Source organism: Hemicordylus capensis, chromosome 2 (assembly GCF_027244095.1).
Source record: "Hemicordylus capensis ecotype Gifberg chromosome 2, rHemCap1.1.pri, whole genome shotgun sequence".
NCBI lineage: Eukaryota > Metazoa > Chordata > Lepidosauria > Squamata > Cordylidae > Hemicordylus > Hemicordylus capensis.
Window position 1 is genome coordinate 155,470,906 of NC_069658.1, and position 16,806 is coordinate 155,487,711.

The 16,806-nt window shown below is 43.4% G+C and overlaps 1 protein-coding gene across 8 annotated transcripts in view; it reads left to right on the top strand.

Annotated features, from left to right (window-relative positions):
* The window catches only part of FAM131B (family with sequence similarity 131 member B), a 102,670-nt gene that overhangs the window by 64,038 nt on the left and 21,826 nt on the right, over nt 1-16,806 (top strand). For 7 of the 8 annotated variants that reach the window (XR_008317236.1, XR_008317237.1, XR_008317238.1 and 4 more), the window contains 4 exons: nt 688-723; nt 6,786-6,875; nt 11,275-11,482; nt 15,976-16,119. Coding sequence is in view for 5 of the 8 variants with exons in the window: in XM_053300585.1 (XP_053156560.1) it covers nt 688-723; nt 6,786-6,875; nt 11,275-11,482; nt 15,976-16,119 (478 nt within the window). In the remaining 3 variants the exon portion in view is untranslated. The remainder of the gene's footprint in view (nt 1-687; nt 724-6,785; nt 6,876-11,274; nt 11,483-15,975; nt 16,120-16,806) is intronic. The other variant, XM_053300589.1, reaches the window with a different exon arrangement.

The window sequence follows — 16,806 nt, forward strand, 5'->3', positions numbered from 1 at the left end:
TGGGAGGCTTGGTGTAGCCTCCCAGTCGGGAGGCTACTTGTAAGTCATTGCGACACAGAGTCATGCCGTTGGCAGCACAAGATCATTCGACCCACTTTTTGGGCACTCCTGCACCCAAAACCCGGGTTAAGTGGCAGGGCACTTAAGAGGGCTTGCCTCTGCCGGGAGCCGCACGATTCCTGGCGGTCCTCACATGCAGTGAAAACCGGGCTGGTTACCCTTAGCCCAGTTTCCACTGTCCGTGAGAATAGACTCTATAGCTCTCTACAACTTTATCCATCTAGAATTCAGTCCTATGGCAGTTTTTACAATCCTGCAGGTTTTACCTCTGCAGCTTTAAGTAATTTTTATACAGTAGTTTTAACCTCCTTTAACTATAAAACCTTTTAGTATCCTGTAGCTTATTCCTATAGTCCTCAGTAACTATTATAGTTTTAATTTCCTTTAACTAAAAAAAAACCTTTTTTGTTTTACACTGTAATTGCTGTTTTATAGTGCTTACAGCTTTTGTGTTCTGGTTGCCTTATGCTGGTCAAAGACCAAAATAAAGATTGATTTGATCTGATTTACATGTGAGTACGTAGCAGTCCTCTTAAAGTAACCACTAGACCCAGCTGCTAGAGAAGAGATACATGCATATCGTGTACATCATGTGTGATGCTAATATGATGTCTTCTATCTCCATAGCAAACACGGACAGATTTTTCCTGGGACGGCATTAACGTGAGTACCACCACCATCTCTTAAGGCATTCTTCCACAGGCTTTATGTGCCTGTCTGTAAGGGAGCCTCACAGGGGCATAGCAAGGTTGGAGGGGGCCCAGAGACAAGATTTTAAAATGGGGCCCCCATTGATACACACATACACATTTCACAGTATATAGTGCACTCACACTCACATCCCCATTATGAATATGGTGAATATCTAGTTCACATTGACTCTAGTTTTTTTACTCTCTCCTCCTGCCGATCTCCAAGAGACTCAATATAATTCATAGGAGGTGCAACATGGGCGGGTGGGGAGTCATGTGATGTGCCTCTGGGGGGCCCCTTGAGGCATTGGGTCCCCAAGACGACTGCCTCCCCTTGCCTAATGGTAGTTACGCCCCTGGAGCCTCACCTTGATGGGCTGTTCAAGCTGTTGAAGGGTCTTGAAGTGACCATCCAGGGTTCATCTTGCTGCTTGTGGACTTTGGATTACATGAAAGGATGGGGCACGCTCCTGAGCCAATTCACAGTTCATCTGGGGAAATGGACTGATTACTTGAACACCCTTGAACATCCAAAAATTTAATCCAGTTTCTCCAGATTAATTACAAATTGGTCTAAACTGTCACTGGGACATGAATGGACCTACACGTCTCACTGCAACTCTCCTAGTGTGGATTAGGCCCTCTTAGCCACTCGTCCCCTGCTTTGCACCAGTTACTGGCAGACAGGGAAACAGTGAGCTGTATCTGTGTGTGTTTTTCTGAGGTTTGAAGATAATGAATGGATCTGTGCTCACTTTTAAATTAGGTGGATTTTGCTATTTTTGTTTTATTATTATTATTATTATTATTAATTCGATTTCTATACCGCCCTTCCAAAAATGGCTCAGGGCAGTTTACAAAGAGAAATAAAGCAAATAAGATGGCTCCCTGTCCCCAAAGGGCTCACATTCTAAAAAGAAACATAGGACACACACCAGCAACAGTCACTGGAAGTACTGTGCTGGGGGTGGATAGGGCCAGTTACTCTCCCCCTGCTAAATAAAGAGAATCACCACATTAAAAAGGTGCCTCTTTGCCCAGTTAGCAGGGGCAGCTTTCTCAGGTTTAAGGATGTCACATTAAATTTTGAGGGCATTTCTGTACGGCAGCTTAATCTGAACACTTTCCTCAGTTGTAATGGAGCCAGTAACAGAATAACAGATTGACCTACAAATTTTAGGTAATTCTTCATATTTCATTTCAGCTCTACCCAGATTCCGGAGGTACCTCCACTTTATTTATATATTTATTTTGCAATTTGCCAGCTGACACAGTAGCTCAATTCAGACATCATGCTAAACCAGGATTACACTAACCATAGTTTAGGACCCAGACATCGTTTGAGCTTTCACAAATACAAACCATGATTCAGGCCTGCTCAGCTTAGGTCCCCCAGCTGTTTTTAGACTACAACTCCCATAATCCCCAGCCACAGTGGCCAATAGCCAGGGATTATGGGAGTTGTAGGCCAACATCTGCAGGAGGGCCAAAGTTGAGCAGCCCTGATTTAGAACTTGCTTCCGCCCACCCCCAGTCACTCCGCAGTTAGCTTAATCAGTGCCTTACTGTTTTCATGATGGAGCAGCCTCTGGAATCAGAGCCATGCCTGAAATTCTTGTTTGTTAATTTAAGACATTGCACGAAACCATAGCTGGCACAGGTCATGGTTCACAAACCCACTCCAAACCATGTTTTCTGATTCTGTTTTGCTGCTTGATCACAAATAATTTCTCCTGTTTTTGAGGTCCTTAGATGATAAAGTGCCATTAAGCCCCCACTTTGGTCTGCTGCTTTGGTACCACCACCTTTTGCTCTTCCTTATTCCTTTCGCTCCACTTCCTCTCATTTATATTAAAGACATTTATATACCTTTAAAATAAAACAAGCCTTGTCCAAAATCATTCCAATATACCTTTCAGAATGGCAAGAAGCAATATTTAGACAGTGCTGTAAAAACAGAGCATCAAACTCTGCTTTGGAACCTTTCCACAGAAGCAACAAAACTGAGTTGCCACTAAATGACATATTCCAGTAGCCTCTAGTGTTAAACAATGATTAAGAAAAATATGGCCAGACTACAAAATATCCAGACTGCAGGGTGCAAAAGCCCTCTAGGTGGCGTTCTAAAAGACTCTTAATTGGGTACTACTCACTCAAGATCAAACAAGCCAAATGAATTACTTCCTGACCTTAGTGCATCACACTTAGACAAGCACACATGTCAGATAAAGACCATAAGCATTGCCTTGGCAATACAATACCAGCTGCACGCCATCTAGAAAGAATATCTCCACCACCAATTTGATCTCAAGTTAGCCAGGACAAGAGAGAGAGAGAGAGAGATCACACCAAGCGAAGAAGAAATTAAGAGATGTTGCACCAAATTGTACCACAATACATGCATCAATAAAAATAATACATATTTATTTCTATCCCATCTCTTCCTCCAAGGAGAGTTCAGAATGGCATATATGGAGTTACCCTGCTTAATCATCGCAGCAAACCTGTGATGGAGAATTAGGCCAAGCAAGCAATAGTGATTTGACCAAAGTCACACTGAACTCTAGACCACAACTTATTGTTCTGCCTAGACCAACTGCTTATACCAACAAAACTGGTATTGCCCTTTGTGGATGAAATAGATATGTGGCACCTGTTTTATTTTCTCTACAAAACAAAGAGGAAATATTGAAAACAAAACATTATTGGGAGACAGCCTGGTGTGTTGTTAAAAAAATGGAACATGACACTTTTTTCTTTTTTTCTTTTTGCCCATCCTCTCTGCATTTGCTGGATCAAATTTAAACTGCAGTCATGCTATGGTTTCATCCTGCTTGCTGCTCTGGAGCCAAAATCCATTGCCCTTGACCTTGTGAGGAGTTAGTGGCATGTTTAATCAACATACAGAGCCAATGTATAAAAACTGTTTAGAAATTAAGATTATTTTCTATTACATGACAAATCTTTTTTCTACTACATGCACATACACTTCTGTGACTCCTTCCAGAAACTAGTTTATTTTCTACCACCAATATCACTTAGGGTAAGGCTGGAAACAGATTAGTTTTTTTCAGAGAGCTGAAGATGACTTGAAAGGGGATTGTCCTTGTGGTATGTACCATTACATTTCTTTCTTTCTTTCTTTCTTTCTTTCTTTCTTTCTTTCTTTCTTTCTTTCTTTCTTTCTTTCTTTCTTTCTTTCAATGTCTGTATATCTTTTCCACCATCAAGCCCAAAGCAGTGTACAGACTGTAAAACCCTACTGTTAAAAATACAATTAAAATTACTAAGGTTAATAAAGCACACCCTAACAGCAACAGATTGGAAGAAAAGGGCAGAGAGGATGGCTGCTCTGGCAGTGCCTGCCATACAGTGGCACAGCTGCCTTGATGGCACTTAGGATCCTCACAAGAGGGAGCTCGACAGCATTGCCCTCCTCCCTCACCAGTGACTGTGGTGGCTAGACTTTTGCCTCTAGTAAACAGGTTTGGCAAGTTTTCGTATTCTTCCAAAATCCTGCTTGATCTGAGACAACAGTGGATCAAAACAAATATATATGTGTGTGTGTATACAACCTGGGAAGCAAAGCCTTACTCAAGAAACTGTCAGTTCTCTTAAAAACATTTCTCTGTTTCCACCTACAGCCTGCACCAGCTCATTTTCAGACAATTCACTTCAGAAAATTGTGTGAGGAGGAGCTGGTTCAGTCTGCATTTCATGTCACTAATTGTTCCTGACGCATATTCCACTTCCCTCTTTTCATCACAAAAACGTTCTTCATTTAAGAGGCCTTAATTAACCACCTCACAATTATACACTAATTCACCAGGTACACAGCGCTAAAGTTCTTTAGCTATTTAGGATGAGGGCAGGAAAAGAAAAGATTATTTTTGACTTTCTCATAGGGACATTTTAGGAGCCCTGTCCACACATTATTGTCAACACAAGAACAGTCTGGTACAGTGTACATGTGTACAGAGCTGAACACACGTTCAGTTATTCACATTGCATGTTCATTGCATGTATAGTAGTGCAATTCCTATTTGTACCTTTGAGAGGACCTGTACCCAAGTTCACTCAATATGGACACATGTACAGTCACTCACACAAAAACATGTTCATGAGTATAGACAACATGCATGTACAATGGAATGAGCCCTTTCTTAGGAGCAGTGAGAAAGGGCTACCCGGTTTGCAGGAAGGAAGCCTGAAAGCACTTACTTCCCTGCAGACAATCTTTCTGCTGTTCCTGGGCAGGCGGATTGCTTGCCCAGATGAGTACCGGCTGCTGCCAACAACTCCGAGGGCCGGGGTGCTGGGACACACTGCCACGGGTCACGCCGCCCCTGGAACTCTGACAATGCACTGCGCAAGTGCATGGTGCATTATGCGGATCCCCCTCCTCCCCGCTCCCTGAGTCAAGCAGCCGTGGCTGACACACGATCACGAGAACGGGGTTAGGAGAGCGGTTCATCTCCAAAGCCCATTTTCAAGGGTGGCTGCACAAGTGGGTTTGCCGCCATGGTGCCACTCAGGCCCAATCCCAGTGATTCACATGCATGTGCAAAACTAGGCTGGGCTCCCTCAGCCCGGTACGGCACATGTTTGTGAATAGCCTCTCTGTCTGAATAGGGCTAAACTAAACTCCTGACGCATATTGTGAAAGAGAAACGCAAGTATGCAGTACACCGCTCTGGGCTCCTTGGAGGAAGAGGACGAATGGGATATAAATGTTAATAATAATTATTATTATAATATAATATTGGTATTAATAATATGGTGGGGGGAGGGTGTAATTTTAAGTTGATATCACACTCTTCTACAAGCAAGCCACTAGAACAGCTTCTCAACAAATAAATCAAAATTTTTTTTAAACCAACAAAATCTAAATACAAACTGGCAGCATGAAGAGAACTAAAAACAACAGGCATTAAATGGTGGAGCAGCAACAAGTCAGAAGGGAAAACAACGAATCTCACTCAGTAGTAAAAGAAAATGGTCACCCCACATATAGCACTTTAAGTTGTTCGAAGCATATTACAAATATAATGTAATTTCAAAAAGGAGTCGATAAATGCAACCCCACAATTTCCAGAAGAAGAAACGTGAATGCATGGGAAACATGTGAAAATGAGGGTGCAACTGAATGTTACAAAAAGAAAGAAACTGCTGCTTGAAACAACCACTCTTCTTCAGAATCCCCTTCTCTCTTTGTGATATGTGGCACTCCTTCTCTCATATCCTACAGTGATTATGCCAAGGATTTCCATTTCAGCAGAAGCCAGTGATAACAGAGCGGGGTCAAGAAAGCACAGAGCACAATGCTGTCAGGGTACTATGTAGGTTGTATCACAAATTCCCAGGGAAGGGCAAGAGGAGGAGAACTTGATCTGGAGCGGGCTGTTTGTCCTAGTGTTTGCCCCTGTGAGGTTCTTCTGCCTTTAGTCCTGGAATAACATGGGTCAAAATGAAATGGGGGGAAATGCACAGGGACACTGGTCTGGAACTTTCTTAGCTTTACATTTACAGATATCTTTCTGACTGCATTCTCTATTTCCTCAGTGATATCTACATCCAGACAATATTCATCTTGTATTCACATTCCTCTTCTTTCACTTGCATTCTAACACTTAATATGCAGAACAATTTCAACCTTCTTTTTTTTTTCTTTCTTTCTCATAATAATTTTATTTTAACAAATTACTGGCAAAAAGCATAGCAACCAGTAAATGTAGCTCCTCACACCAAGGCTGGCCCAAGATACAGAAGGCAGAAAATCCCAAGGGTATTACCCATCCCCACAATAATTCCCTATTATGGGCACTTCCTTCCCTGCTCTTCAGTTCTGCCTACACACCATACAGGCTTTCAGCCCAGTTATCAGTTTTCTATCTTTATTTGTTCGTTCTCCTTCTGTTTTCTTCTGCTTCCCATTTTCTTCTAAGAAGTTCAGTCTGGTTTTTCCCCGTTTCCTCCCTTTTCTTACTTTCCTTCACCTCATCTTTCATTCCTTTATATGATCTTTCTTTTCAGCTCTCCATGGAAGATACCACCTCCATCCTTCCCAAGTTGAAACGAAACTCCAATGCCTATGGGATCGGAGCTCTTGCTAAGTCATCTTTCTCTGGTGAGGATCTCAAATCTTTGGACTGTTCATCTCACTGCTTGCTAATCTTGGCTTTATTGCTCTTCTTCTGCCCCAAACCCCAAATTTGCTTTTCCCTAAATGTTCCTTTAACCTGAAATGACCTCACTACCCAGTCAGAGTCTGGAGTTGAGTGCCACATGCTCACAGTCACTGTTCATTATGCCCGTCAAGCTTTGGAGCTGCTTCATACATTATCCCACCCCCATTCCCTATTAATGTGCATACTGGAAAGATAAGTGTGTGAAAGACAGAACAGGTGTCCATTTCTCCCTTCAGAAACACAGGGGAAGTGAACATGTCACGAGGCAAACAATATACTTACGTCATCTTTCACACTTTATATGGTACATGCTTCTGCCAATACTGGTCCCTGTCCCCCCCGCCTTGCTGTGAGTGTGATAGGTTCTCGCTTCTTTTAATGTCTGGCCAGAAAAGGGATCCTCCTGTCAGTCTTTCTATTCCACCTCTTAGAAATGTTGTTTCCTAAAGGTTTTCGGCAGCTTTGCCCAGGGAGTGGAATAACAAAGATTTAACAAAGAAAAATCTGAGTGTCAGATTCATCAGTATTGTTAAGCCCTGATTCAGTTCTGGTTCAGATTAACACTGCACTAGTGCAATGGACAAAGATGCACAATCGCAACATGAAGGTTTCATAGCTGGATAGACTACGTCATCTCTTGCAGCCTTTGTTGGCTTGAGCAGGTGTTGTGCAACAAGGATAACAGATAGCTTTGCATCATTCCCTGCAACATCTATGGACTGAGGAAAAGATTTCACAGCAGGAGGTGCTCCACAGTCGCATAAATGCAACTTCTGGCACCAGTGAGTGCAATACTAGTCTGGAACGCAAGCTGCCGACTTAGCGGAACTAACTAGTGCAATGCCCTTGCACTGATGAAACATGTTTGCACTAGTATGGCGTTAGTCCAGATGCCAGCCAGTATCTTTGAAAAAACTAAAAAGCAGTTCAGTAACCATTGCAGACCCCTTGAACCAGCTCTGAATCAGTTCAAAAACATTTCACAGAATAATATCAAACTCCTGTGCCTGCAGTGCATCTCTATAAAAGGAATACAGTGACCTGGTTCAGACATTAAATGGCGCTAGGATTGAATCCTGGTGACATGCCTTAGCCTTGGGCACTTGCACTCCCCCCTTATCTTTGCTCGGAGGAAGGATTCTACTCCCAATCCTGGCTTAGAAAAACTCAGGATCTCATGTTATCTGAAATTAGGAAATCCTGGCTTATTTTAGCCAGAGTTTCAAAATAAATTCTGGAATTGTATCTTGGCTTCAGATCCTAGTCTATTCTCGAACTCTGTCTAGAATAAGCTGGGGATCACCCAGTGGGCATGTAATGAGAGTTTCTAGCTTGCTTGGAACCAAGATTGGAAATAGAATTCTTCCTCCTCTTGTGTGCAAAGGAGAAGAGCGAGCACATGTGCTGGAGGCTCTGTGTGACATCTGAATGAGAGCTATTTATTGTGAGAAAAATATCTATTGGTTGACACGAGGGAAATTACTTAAAGTAGTCCCATTGAGTTTCTTAACTTGCCCTTTTAACGTCAATGAGATATCAATTGAGTAATTTTCCTCATTATGTAGACTATTATTTCTAATTGGGGTTTTTTGATATTTTAATAGTACTTTATTAATGAAATATATACAGAAGGGTTTAAAAAAACTTTAAATAAAATATGAATCATACAGTTGGAGACCAAGTGCCTGATTACTGAACCATTTATTTTGAAGTCATTATTTTTTGTGTTTAGGCACTTGGTTCTGGCTCAGATTCAAGACAACCAAAAGATATTTAATTTTGGTTAAGTCTGGGTTCTCTGGAGAGGAACCTCTGTGGACTAGTTTTTGGGTTTGGGTTGACTCCCTTTCATTTCTACCCAACCTGTCACACAGTGCAATTCCAGCTAGGGTGCATGTGTGGAAATGGAGGAATTCATAGAGGGGGATTCATAGAGCTAAGGCTTAGGAAGGAAAACGAGTGGCATAATGAACTATCAGTAAAGTGATTAGTGAGTCCCTCTCACTTAAGCTTTAGGGCAGGAAAAGCTCTGGCACTAAACAGTCCTGCACTTTATTGGTGAGTGATAGATTAACATGTTTAGCCTGTACAATACATGGCGGTATATGAAATAATTTGACACTGGACTGTTGTCCCATTCGTAATTGTTATGAACTGTTCATGTTTCATGAGCTCTGATTATAAGAAGTAGAAAATGTATTATGGACAACGTTTGTTGATGCATTCTGTGAAAACAGAATGAAATGTGCCTGAGCAAATTGCAATTAATCTTGTCTTCAATTCAAAAATCTTTTTGTGGGGGTGCTTTTAGAGGCAGCCAAGATCTTCTGCTTTTGAAAGAATGTATGAAAGCGATCTTGTTTCTGTAGGAATATGAAAACGCTTAGAATTAGTCTGTGTGTAGTTTATTAGGGGACTAGAAAGACTATGAGATATTAGTGGCCTATTTTCCAAAGTTCTAATCAATAATTAAAGCAATGTGACCAAATACCTGCAGTTATACTGTGGCCCCAGTGTGTTCCTTGATATCCAGTTCATTTAGCCCCTTTGATGTGATGGTTTCATAGTCCATAGCTTGTTGGGTTTAAAAAGATGTTAACCCTGTGCAATTGTGAGGTCCCATGCTATATGTATGCTGACCCTTTCCCCACGAGTAGGACAACCCATGTAAAGGCAGGACTTGGAGCATCCTATGCCAAATCAACAAGCAAGGTCTGCATAATAGCCATGGATTTTGCTGAAATTTTCCAGAGTTGTCATGCATGTAACTATAGTCAGGATAAAAATAACGTAAGGCCACACTCCTCCAAAATGTATCCAAGGGCATATTTCCCATAAAACATGTGCTAATTCTTTTTGCCATAGAATGAGATGAACTCTGCCTATAGCAGTAATTAAAGGCTTGTTTTGAAGCTCAAAATCTCCTTTAAAAACTTAGAGTGGTGTGTGCCAAAACTAGTAGAAATACATCAGTAATTGACAACCACGCATTTAGGACATTTCCAAATTTTCAGAAATTTCTGCACCCATTCTCTCCTGTGTGCAAGGGCAGTAATGCTTTGTTTATGTTTATTCACCTGCTAGTGATCAGTTCACCCAGTTACATTTGGTCAAAGACTGTAATAAAGGATTTGCCTAGCACATTTCATTATAATATACTCATGTACGCATTGGGGTGATTCATACGATTGTCCTGGGTGGGCTGGGAGGGCATGGCAGGAAGGCTGCACTTAACCTACCTTCCCCGCAGCTGACCGAACTTTCCTTTCTCAGCATGTCCCACACGCCCACACAGACAGCCCTGCTCTGTGCAGCTCCATAAAGCACAGAGCAGGGTGGAGCGATCCGGGGCTGGAACTTGTTCCAGCCTCCAGGCATCCCTCAATGCAACGTGCAGCACATGTGTTTCACTGGGAATTTCCCCATCAGATAGGCACTCTATGCACCCATCTCTATGACTCCTCGGGCTACACAAAGCCCAAGGAATCACACAGTACCCGGTAGCTGGGGTGAGGGTATGAGAGCACTATATTAACCTCAGCTAAAAGCCAGGTTTGTTAAGGGGGTTAAGTGGGCGGGGAGCAGAGGGATCCGCGAGATTCCCGCCACTTCTCACAACCAGCCCAGGCAGGCTTAGGCTGGTTGTGAGAACAGCCTCATCATGTTTTCGGCTGCAGAAAATTTTGAAAAATACAAAAATCCCTTGTCCTTCCATATTAGCTTGTGTGCCAAGTACTATCATGTTCAAAATGCACTTATCTGGTAGTTCAGCATGTATTTAAAGGTAAAGTTGTGCCACCAAGTCGGTGTCGACTCCTGGCGACCACAGAGCCCTGTGGTGGTCTTTGGCAGTTTCCCATGGCCTCCTCCCGCGTAGTATGAGATGATGCCTTTCAGCATCTTCCTATATCGCTGCTGCCGGATAGATGCATTTAGCAACTGCAAAAAGCAGTCTTGATATTACAGTCCACTGGGTTGTATCCTAAGAAATGAATGGGGCTGAAGTTAGTCATCCATGGGAGAAGTCAATCATGACTAACTTAAGTGCCATTAATTTTCAGAGGGTGTGGCCTCCAGTGGTAGAATTTTATTTGGGGTGGGGTGAGGGGAGGCTGTAGATACATTTCAACATATATAAGGTCTCTGAAAATGTTCAACAAAATCAGTGACTGTGATGAAACGCTTGTATGCCAAATTTTGCTGATTTAGCATGGAATGATTTGTTTGTGTGAAAAGGGTAGGGATGGGGAGAAGTGGGTAAAAGCAGGCCCGTCCAAGGATGATCTGACAAATGGCTCCGGAACTGTATTATAGCCCCTTTTTGTTTTCTAATGTCTGGCGCCTTAGGGATATCCCGCAGCATGAAGGATCACGTCACCAAGCCCACTGCTATGGGCCAGGGCCGTGTTGCGCACATGATTGAGTGGCAGGGCTGGGGCCAAGGCACCAGCCAGCAGCAGCATACTCACGAAACTGTGCGCAAGGATGCCGATGCTTACTCAGACCTGAGCGATGGGGAGAAAGAGGCCCGATTCCTTGCAGGTATGTCACTACTCTTTTGTAATCCATCAGTGTCTGGTTCCTGGAGGAGGAGGGAGGAGGAAGTGGGAACGAGGACCAGGACCATGCGGCTTAGCTTGAGTCACCTGGAGCATTTTGCTCTGAATGCACTTTCTCTTTATTTCTGGTCTGGTCTGGGTTGTGTAAATAGATCTTGGGAGCATGGGACTGATAAGAACATGCCATGCTGGATCAGGCCCAAGGCCTATCTAGTCCAGCATCCTGTTTCACACAGTGGCCCACCAGATGCCTCTGAGAAGCCCACAGGCAAGAGGTATGTGCATGCCCTCTCTCTTGCTGTTGCTCCCCTGCAACTGGTATTTAGAGGTAGCTTGCCTCTGAGGCTGGAGGTAGCCTATAGCCACCAGACTAGTGGCCATCGATAGGCCTGTCTTCCATGAATTTGTCCAAGCTCCTTTCAAAGCCATCCAAGTTACTAGCCATCATCAAATCCCATGGCAGAGAATTCCATAGATGAATTATGTACTATGTGGAAAAAGTACTTCCTTTTGTCAATCCTAAATTTCCTGGCCTTCAGTTTCATGGGATGACTCCTGATTCTAGTGCTGTGAGAAAGGGAGATACACTTCTCTCTGTCCACTCTCTGTACTCCATGCATAATTTTATACACCTCTATCATGTCTCCCCATAGTCACCTTTTTTCCAAACTAAAAAGCCACAGATACTGTAGCCTTGCCTCATAAAGAGGGTGCTCCAGGCCCCTGATCATCTTGGTTGCCCTCTTCTGTACCTTTTACAGTTCTACAATGTCCTTCTTAGGATAAGGTGACCAGAACTGTACATAGTACTCCAAATGTGACTGCACCATCGTTTTGTATAAGGGCATTATAATAGCAGTTTTAAAAAAAAATTTATTTATTTTTACATGTTCTATCCCGCTCTTCCTCCAAGGAGCCCAGAGCGGTGTACTACATACTTAGGTTTCTCCTCACAACAACAACCCCATGAAGTAGATTAGGCTAAGAGAGAGTGACTGGCCCAGAGTCACCCAGCTAGTTTCATGGCTGAATGGGGATTTGAACTTGGGTCTCCCCGGTCCTAGTCTGGCACTCTAGCCACTACACTACGCTGGCTCTCTTTATTTTCAATCCCCTTCCCAATAATTCCTAGTATGGAATTGGCCTTTTTCACAGCTGCCACACAATTAGCTTTTTCACAGGTTTTTCAATGAGCTGTCCACCATGACCCCAAGATCTCTCTCAGGGTAATTCACTGACAGCTCAGACCCCATCAGTGTATATGGGAAGTTGGGTTTTTTCGCTCCAATAGAAATCACTTTACACTTGCTTACATTGAACCGCATTTGCCATTTTGTCACCCACTCCCCCTCTTTGGAGAGATCCTTTGGAGTTCCTTACAATTCGTTGTGGATTTCACTACCCTAAATAATTTATTGCCATCTGCAAATTTGGCCACTTTGCTGCTTACCCCAACTTCTAGATCACATATGAACAAGTTAATGGGCACTGGTCCCAGTACAGATCCCTGGGGGACCACACTTCTTTCTTCCCTCCATTGCGAAATCTGTCCATTTATGTCAGTCACTGACAGCTCAGACCCCATCAGTGTATACGTGAAGTTGCAGGGTTTTGCCCCAATATGCATCTCTTTACATTTGCTTACATTGTGCCACATTTACAATTTTGTTGCCCGCTCACCCAGTTTGGTGAGATCTTTTTGGAGCTTCTCACAATTTGTTTTGGATTTGGTTTTAGTACCCTAAATAGTTTATTGTCATCTGCAAATTTGGCCACTTTGCTGGTTACCCCAACTTCCACATCATTTATGAATAAGTTAAAGAGCATATGGTCCTAATACAGATTCCTGGGGGACCCCACTTCTTACTTCCCTCCATTGTGAAAACTGTCCATTTATTCCTACCCTCTGTTTCCTGTCCTTCAACCAGTTACCAATCCACACATGAACCTGTCCCCTTATGCCATAGCTAAGTTTACTCAAGAGCCTTTGGTGGAGAACTTTGTCAAATGTTTTTTGGAAGTCCAAGAATACTGAGTCAACCAGATCACCTTTATCCACATGCCTATTGACACTTTCAAAGAACTCCAAAAGGTTAGTGAGGGAAGACTTGCCCTTGTAGAAGCCATGCTGGTTCTCCTTTAGCAAGGCCCGTTTTTCTATATGATTGACAATTCTTCAGTATGCTTTCCATCAATTTACCACAGAAGTTAAGCTAACCAGCCTGTAGTTTCCCGGATCCCCCCTGGATCCCTTTTTGAAAATCGGAGTTACATGAGCTACTTTCCTGTCCTTTGGCACAGAGCCTGATTGTAGGGACAAGTAACGCATTTTTCCTAGGAGATCAGCAATTTCACATTTGAGTTCCTTCAGAACTCTTGGCTAGATGCCATCTGGCTTTGCAATTAGTTGATTTTTTGTTTTTCAAGACAATTTAGAATATTCTCTCTTGTCACCGCAAATTAGCCCAGTTCTTCAGCCTCTAAGCCTGAGAAGCTCAGTTCCAGAGTGGGTATATGGTCAGCATCTTCCGCTGTGAAAATAGATGCAAAGAACACATTCAGTTTCTCTGCAATCTCCTTAATAATCCCTTTCACACCCTCATCACCTAAGGGTCCAACCGCCACCCTGCTTCTGGTATATTTAAATAAGTTTTTGTTATTCCCCTTGACACTTCTAGCTATATGCTCCTCACTCTCTTTTTGCATCCCTTATTGTCTCCTTGCATTTCTTTTGCCAGAGTTTTATGTCCCTTTCTGTTCTCTTCATTTGGTCAGTACTTCCATATTCCAAAGGAAGTCTCCTTCCCTTTTATAGCTTCCCTGACTCTACTTGTTGGCCACGCTGGGCCTGAACCTAGTGGCTCATTATTGTGGTTTTAAATAAGTTCTATGCTTTCTGGAGTGATTTGACCCTCCCTGATGTTCCCTTTCAGCTTCCTTTTTAACAGTCCCCTCATTTTTGAAAAGATTCATCTTCTGAAGTCCAAAGTTTCTGTGTTGGACTTCCTTGGCAATACCCTACTTGCATACAAGCTGAATTGGATCACACTATGGTCACTGCTCTGCAAGAGTTCTCCAACTCTGACATCTCACACCAGGTCCTGGGCACCATTCAGGATTGAGTCCAAGTTCACCTTATCTCTGGTTGGTTCTGCAACCAACTGTTCTAAGGCACAGTCATTTAGCATGTCTAGAAATCTGGCCTATCTGTCAATACCTGCATGTGAATTTGCTCAATCTATGTGGTGGTAATTGAATTCACCCATTATTACAGCTCTGCCTTTTTTGATACCTCTCTGATTTGCTTCCCCAACTCCAGCTTACTCTTAGCATTTTGATCTGGAGGGTGATACCACGTCCCTAGTGACACATTTCCTTTCAGTCCTCATATTGTCACCCATAATGAAGCTGCGGAGGACTCCCGTCCTCCACAGGATTATTATTTATTATTATTATTATTTTACATTTATATCCCGCTCTTCCTCCAAGGAGCCCAGAGCGGTGTACTGCATACTTGCGTTTCTCTTTCACAACAACCCTGTGAAGTAGGTTAGGCTGAGAGAGAAGTGACTGGCCCAGAGTCACCCAGCTAGTTTCATGGCTGAATGGGGATTTGAACTCGGGTCTCCCCGGTCCTAGTCCAGCACTCTAGCCACTACACCACGCTGGCTCTTAGATGGTGATGGCCCTGCCATTTCGGGGAGACCATTAACTTTTATTCTTTCCAGCTTTCTGATTCCAAAACAGAGTGAAAATGCCTTGAGTTGAGAGGCATTTCAGAGAAGGCATGAGACAGGAAGATATCCATGCTGAAGAATGGACTCTGAGTACATTATCAAGATTGCTCAGAACAATCTACTACCCCCAACATCTCCATGTTGAGTTTCCCTGCATAACATGTAGTAGAATGTACCTGATTCTGTACCCCCTGCTCCACATCACTGGTTGTCACTGGTGGGAGTGAGGACATTTACAGTCTAATAGCACTGGAAATAGCACAGTCTAATAGCACTGGCTAAGTTATATTACCAGGTTGTTCTCATGAGCACCCAAGCCAGGGCTTGGCTGCCCGTGAGAACCTCCAGAAACTAAGCAGATCTCAGTGGTGCCAAACCTAGTGCCGAAGCCCGGCTCTTATCCGAGGCTAAGGGCTCAATCATGCCCTTGACCCAGCTGCCAGGATCGTATGTCAGTGCAAGACATCCCCCAGTGCACTGCATTTGGGGTGAGGTGCACTGCAGGATACTCAGAGGCCAGGATAACAAGTTCTAGCCTCTGTTGCTCTGCACTGCTCCTGGCAGCTCAGGTCATGTGGGTGCATGGCTTCTTAGCAGAGCTAAGAGCGTTGTCTGGGGGAAGGTAGGTTGTAGCCTGCCTCCACCCACCCACACGGTCTTGTGAATTGCCCCTATATGTTATGGAACAGGAATGACTTCATACAACATTGTCCTTTTCTCTGGCTCTCTGTAATTGCAGGGGTAATGCAGCAGTTTGCTATCTCAGAAGCCACGCTCATGGCATGGTCTTCCATGGATGGCGAGGATATGAGTGTCAACTCCAACCAGGAGAACCAAGCTGGCAATTACAGTGAGAACTACCAGGAAATGATGGAGAACCAGGGTGAGTACTGGCCTTCTAGATGGTGGGGGTGGAGAGTTCTCTGCTCTACCCTTTTTTTCAATATGAGGATAATAATACTGGTCTAGATTGTTGCCCCAGGACTCAAAATTGACTTGACGGCACACTTCACCTTTCGATTGTTGCTGCTGCTTTAATCACCTCTATCTTGAGGTGATTAACCATAGAACCTGAGTGGGAACTATGGTTCTCACACCTGTCCCCAAAGGGAACAGGCATATTGCTCACTGAAGTGACAAAACTGTGTCTGGGTTGTACCACTTCTGTACAAGGTGGGGGCCCACATAATGGAATATGCCCCCATAAACAAACAAAAACATCCCTTCATGTTAAAAACAACAACAACAACACCTAGATGATCCAGAGAAAGGTTCTAGTCTTTTTTCCTGGCATGCTAGTTTTCCACATTTTTTGTCTTGTGAGTCCCCACCTGCAGCGTGAGTAAAATAGTCCAGACCATAGGTTTACCACCTTGGTGAAAATAAGTTCATGGTGACCACTATTCACTGAGCCTAGCAGACAGGCTGCAAATTCCCTAACCGATCACGACATGATTGAACAAAAGGGGGTTCCTCTCCTGCCCCACTATGAAGGCTTTTTGTTTAACCTCATCTGCTCTGCTCTTCATTTTGGCCTTCTCTGACTCTCTTTCCTTTTCCTGCCTCCCTC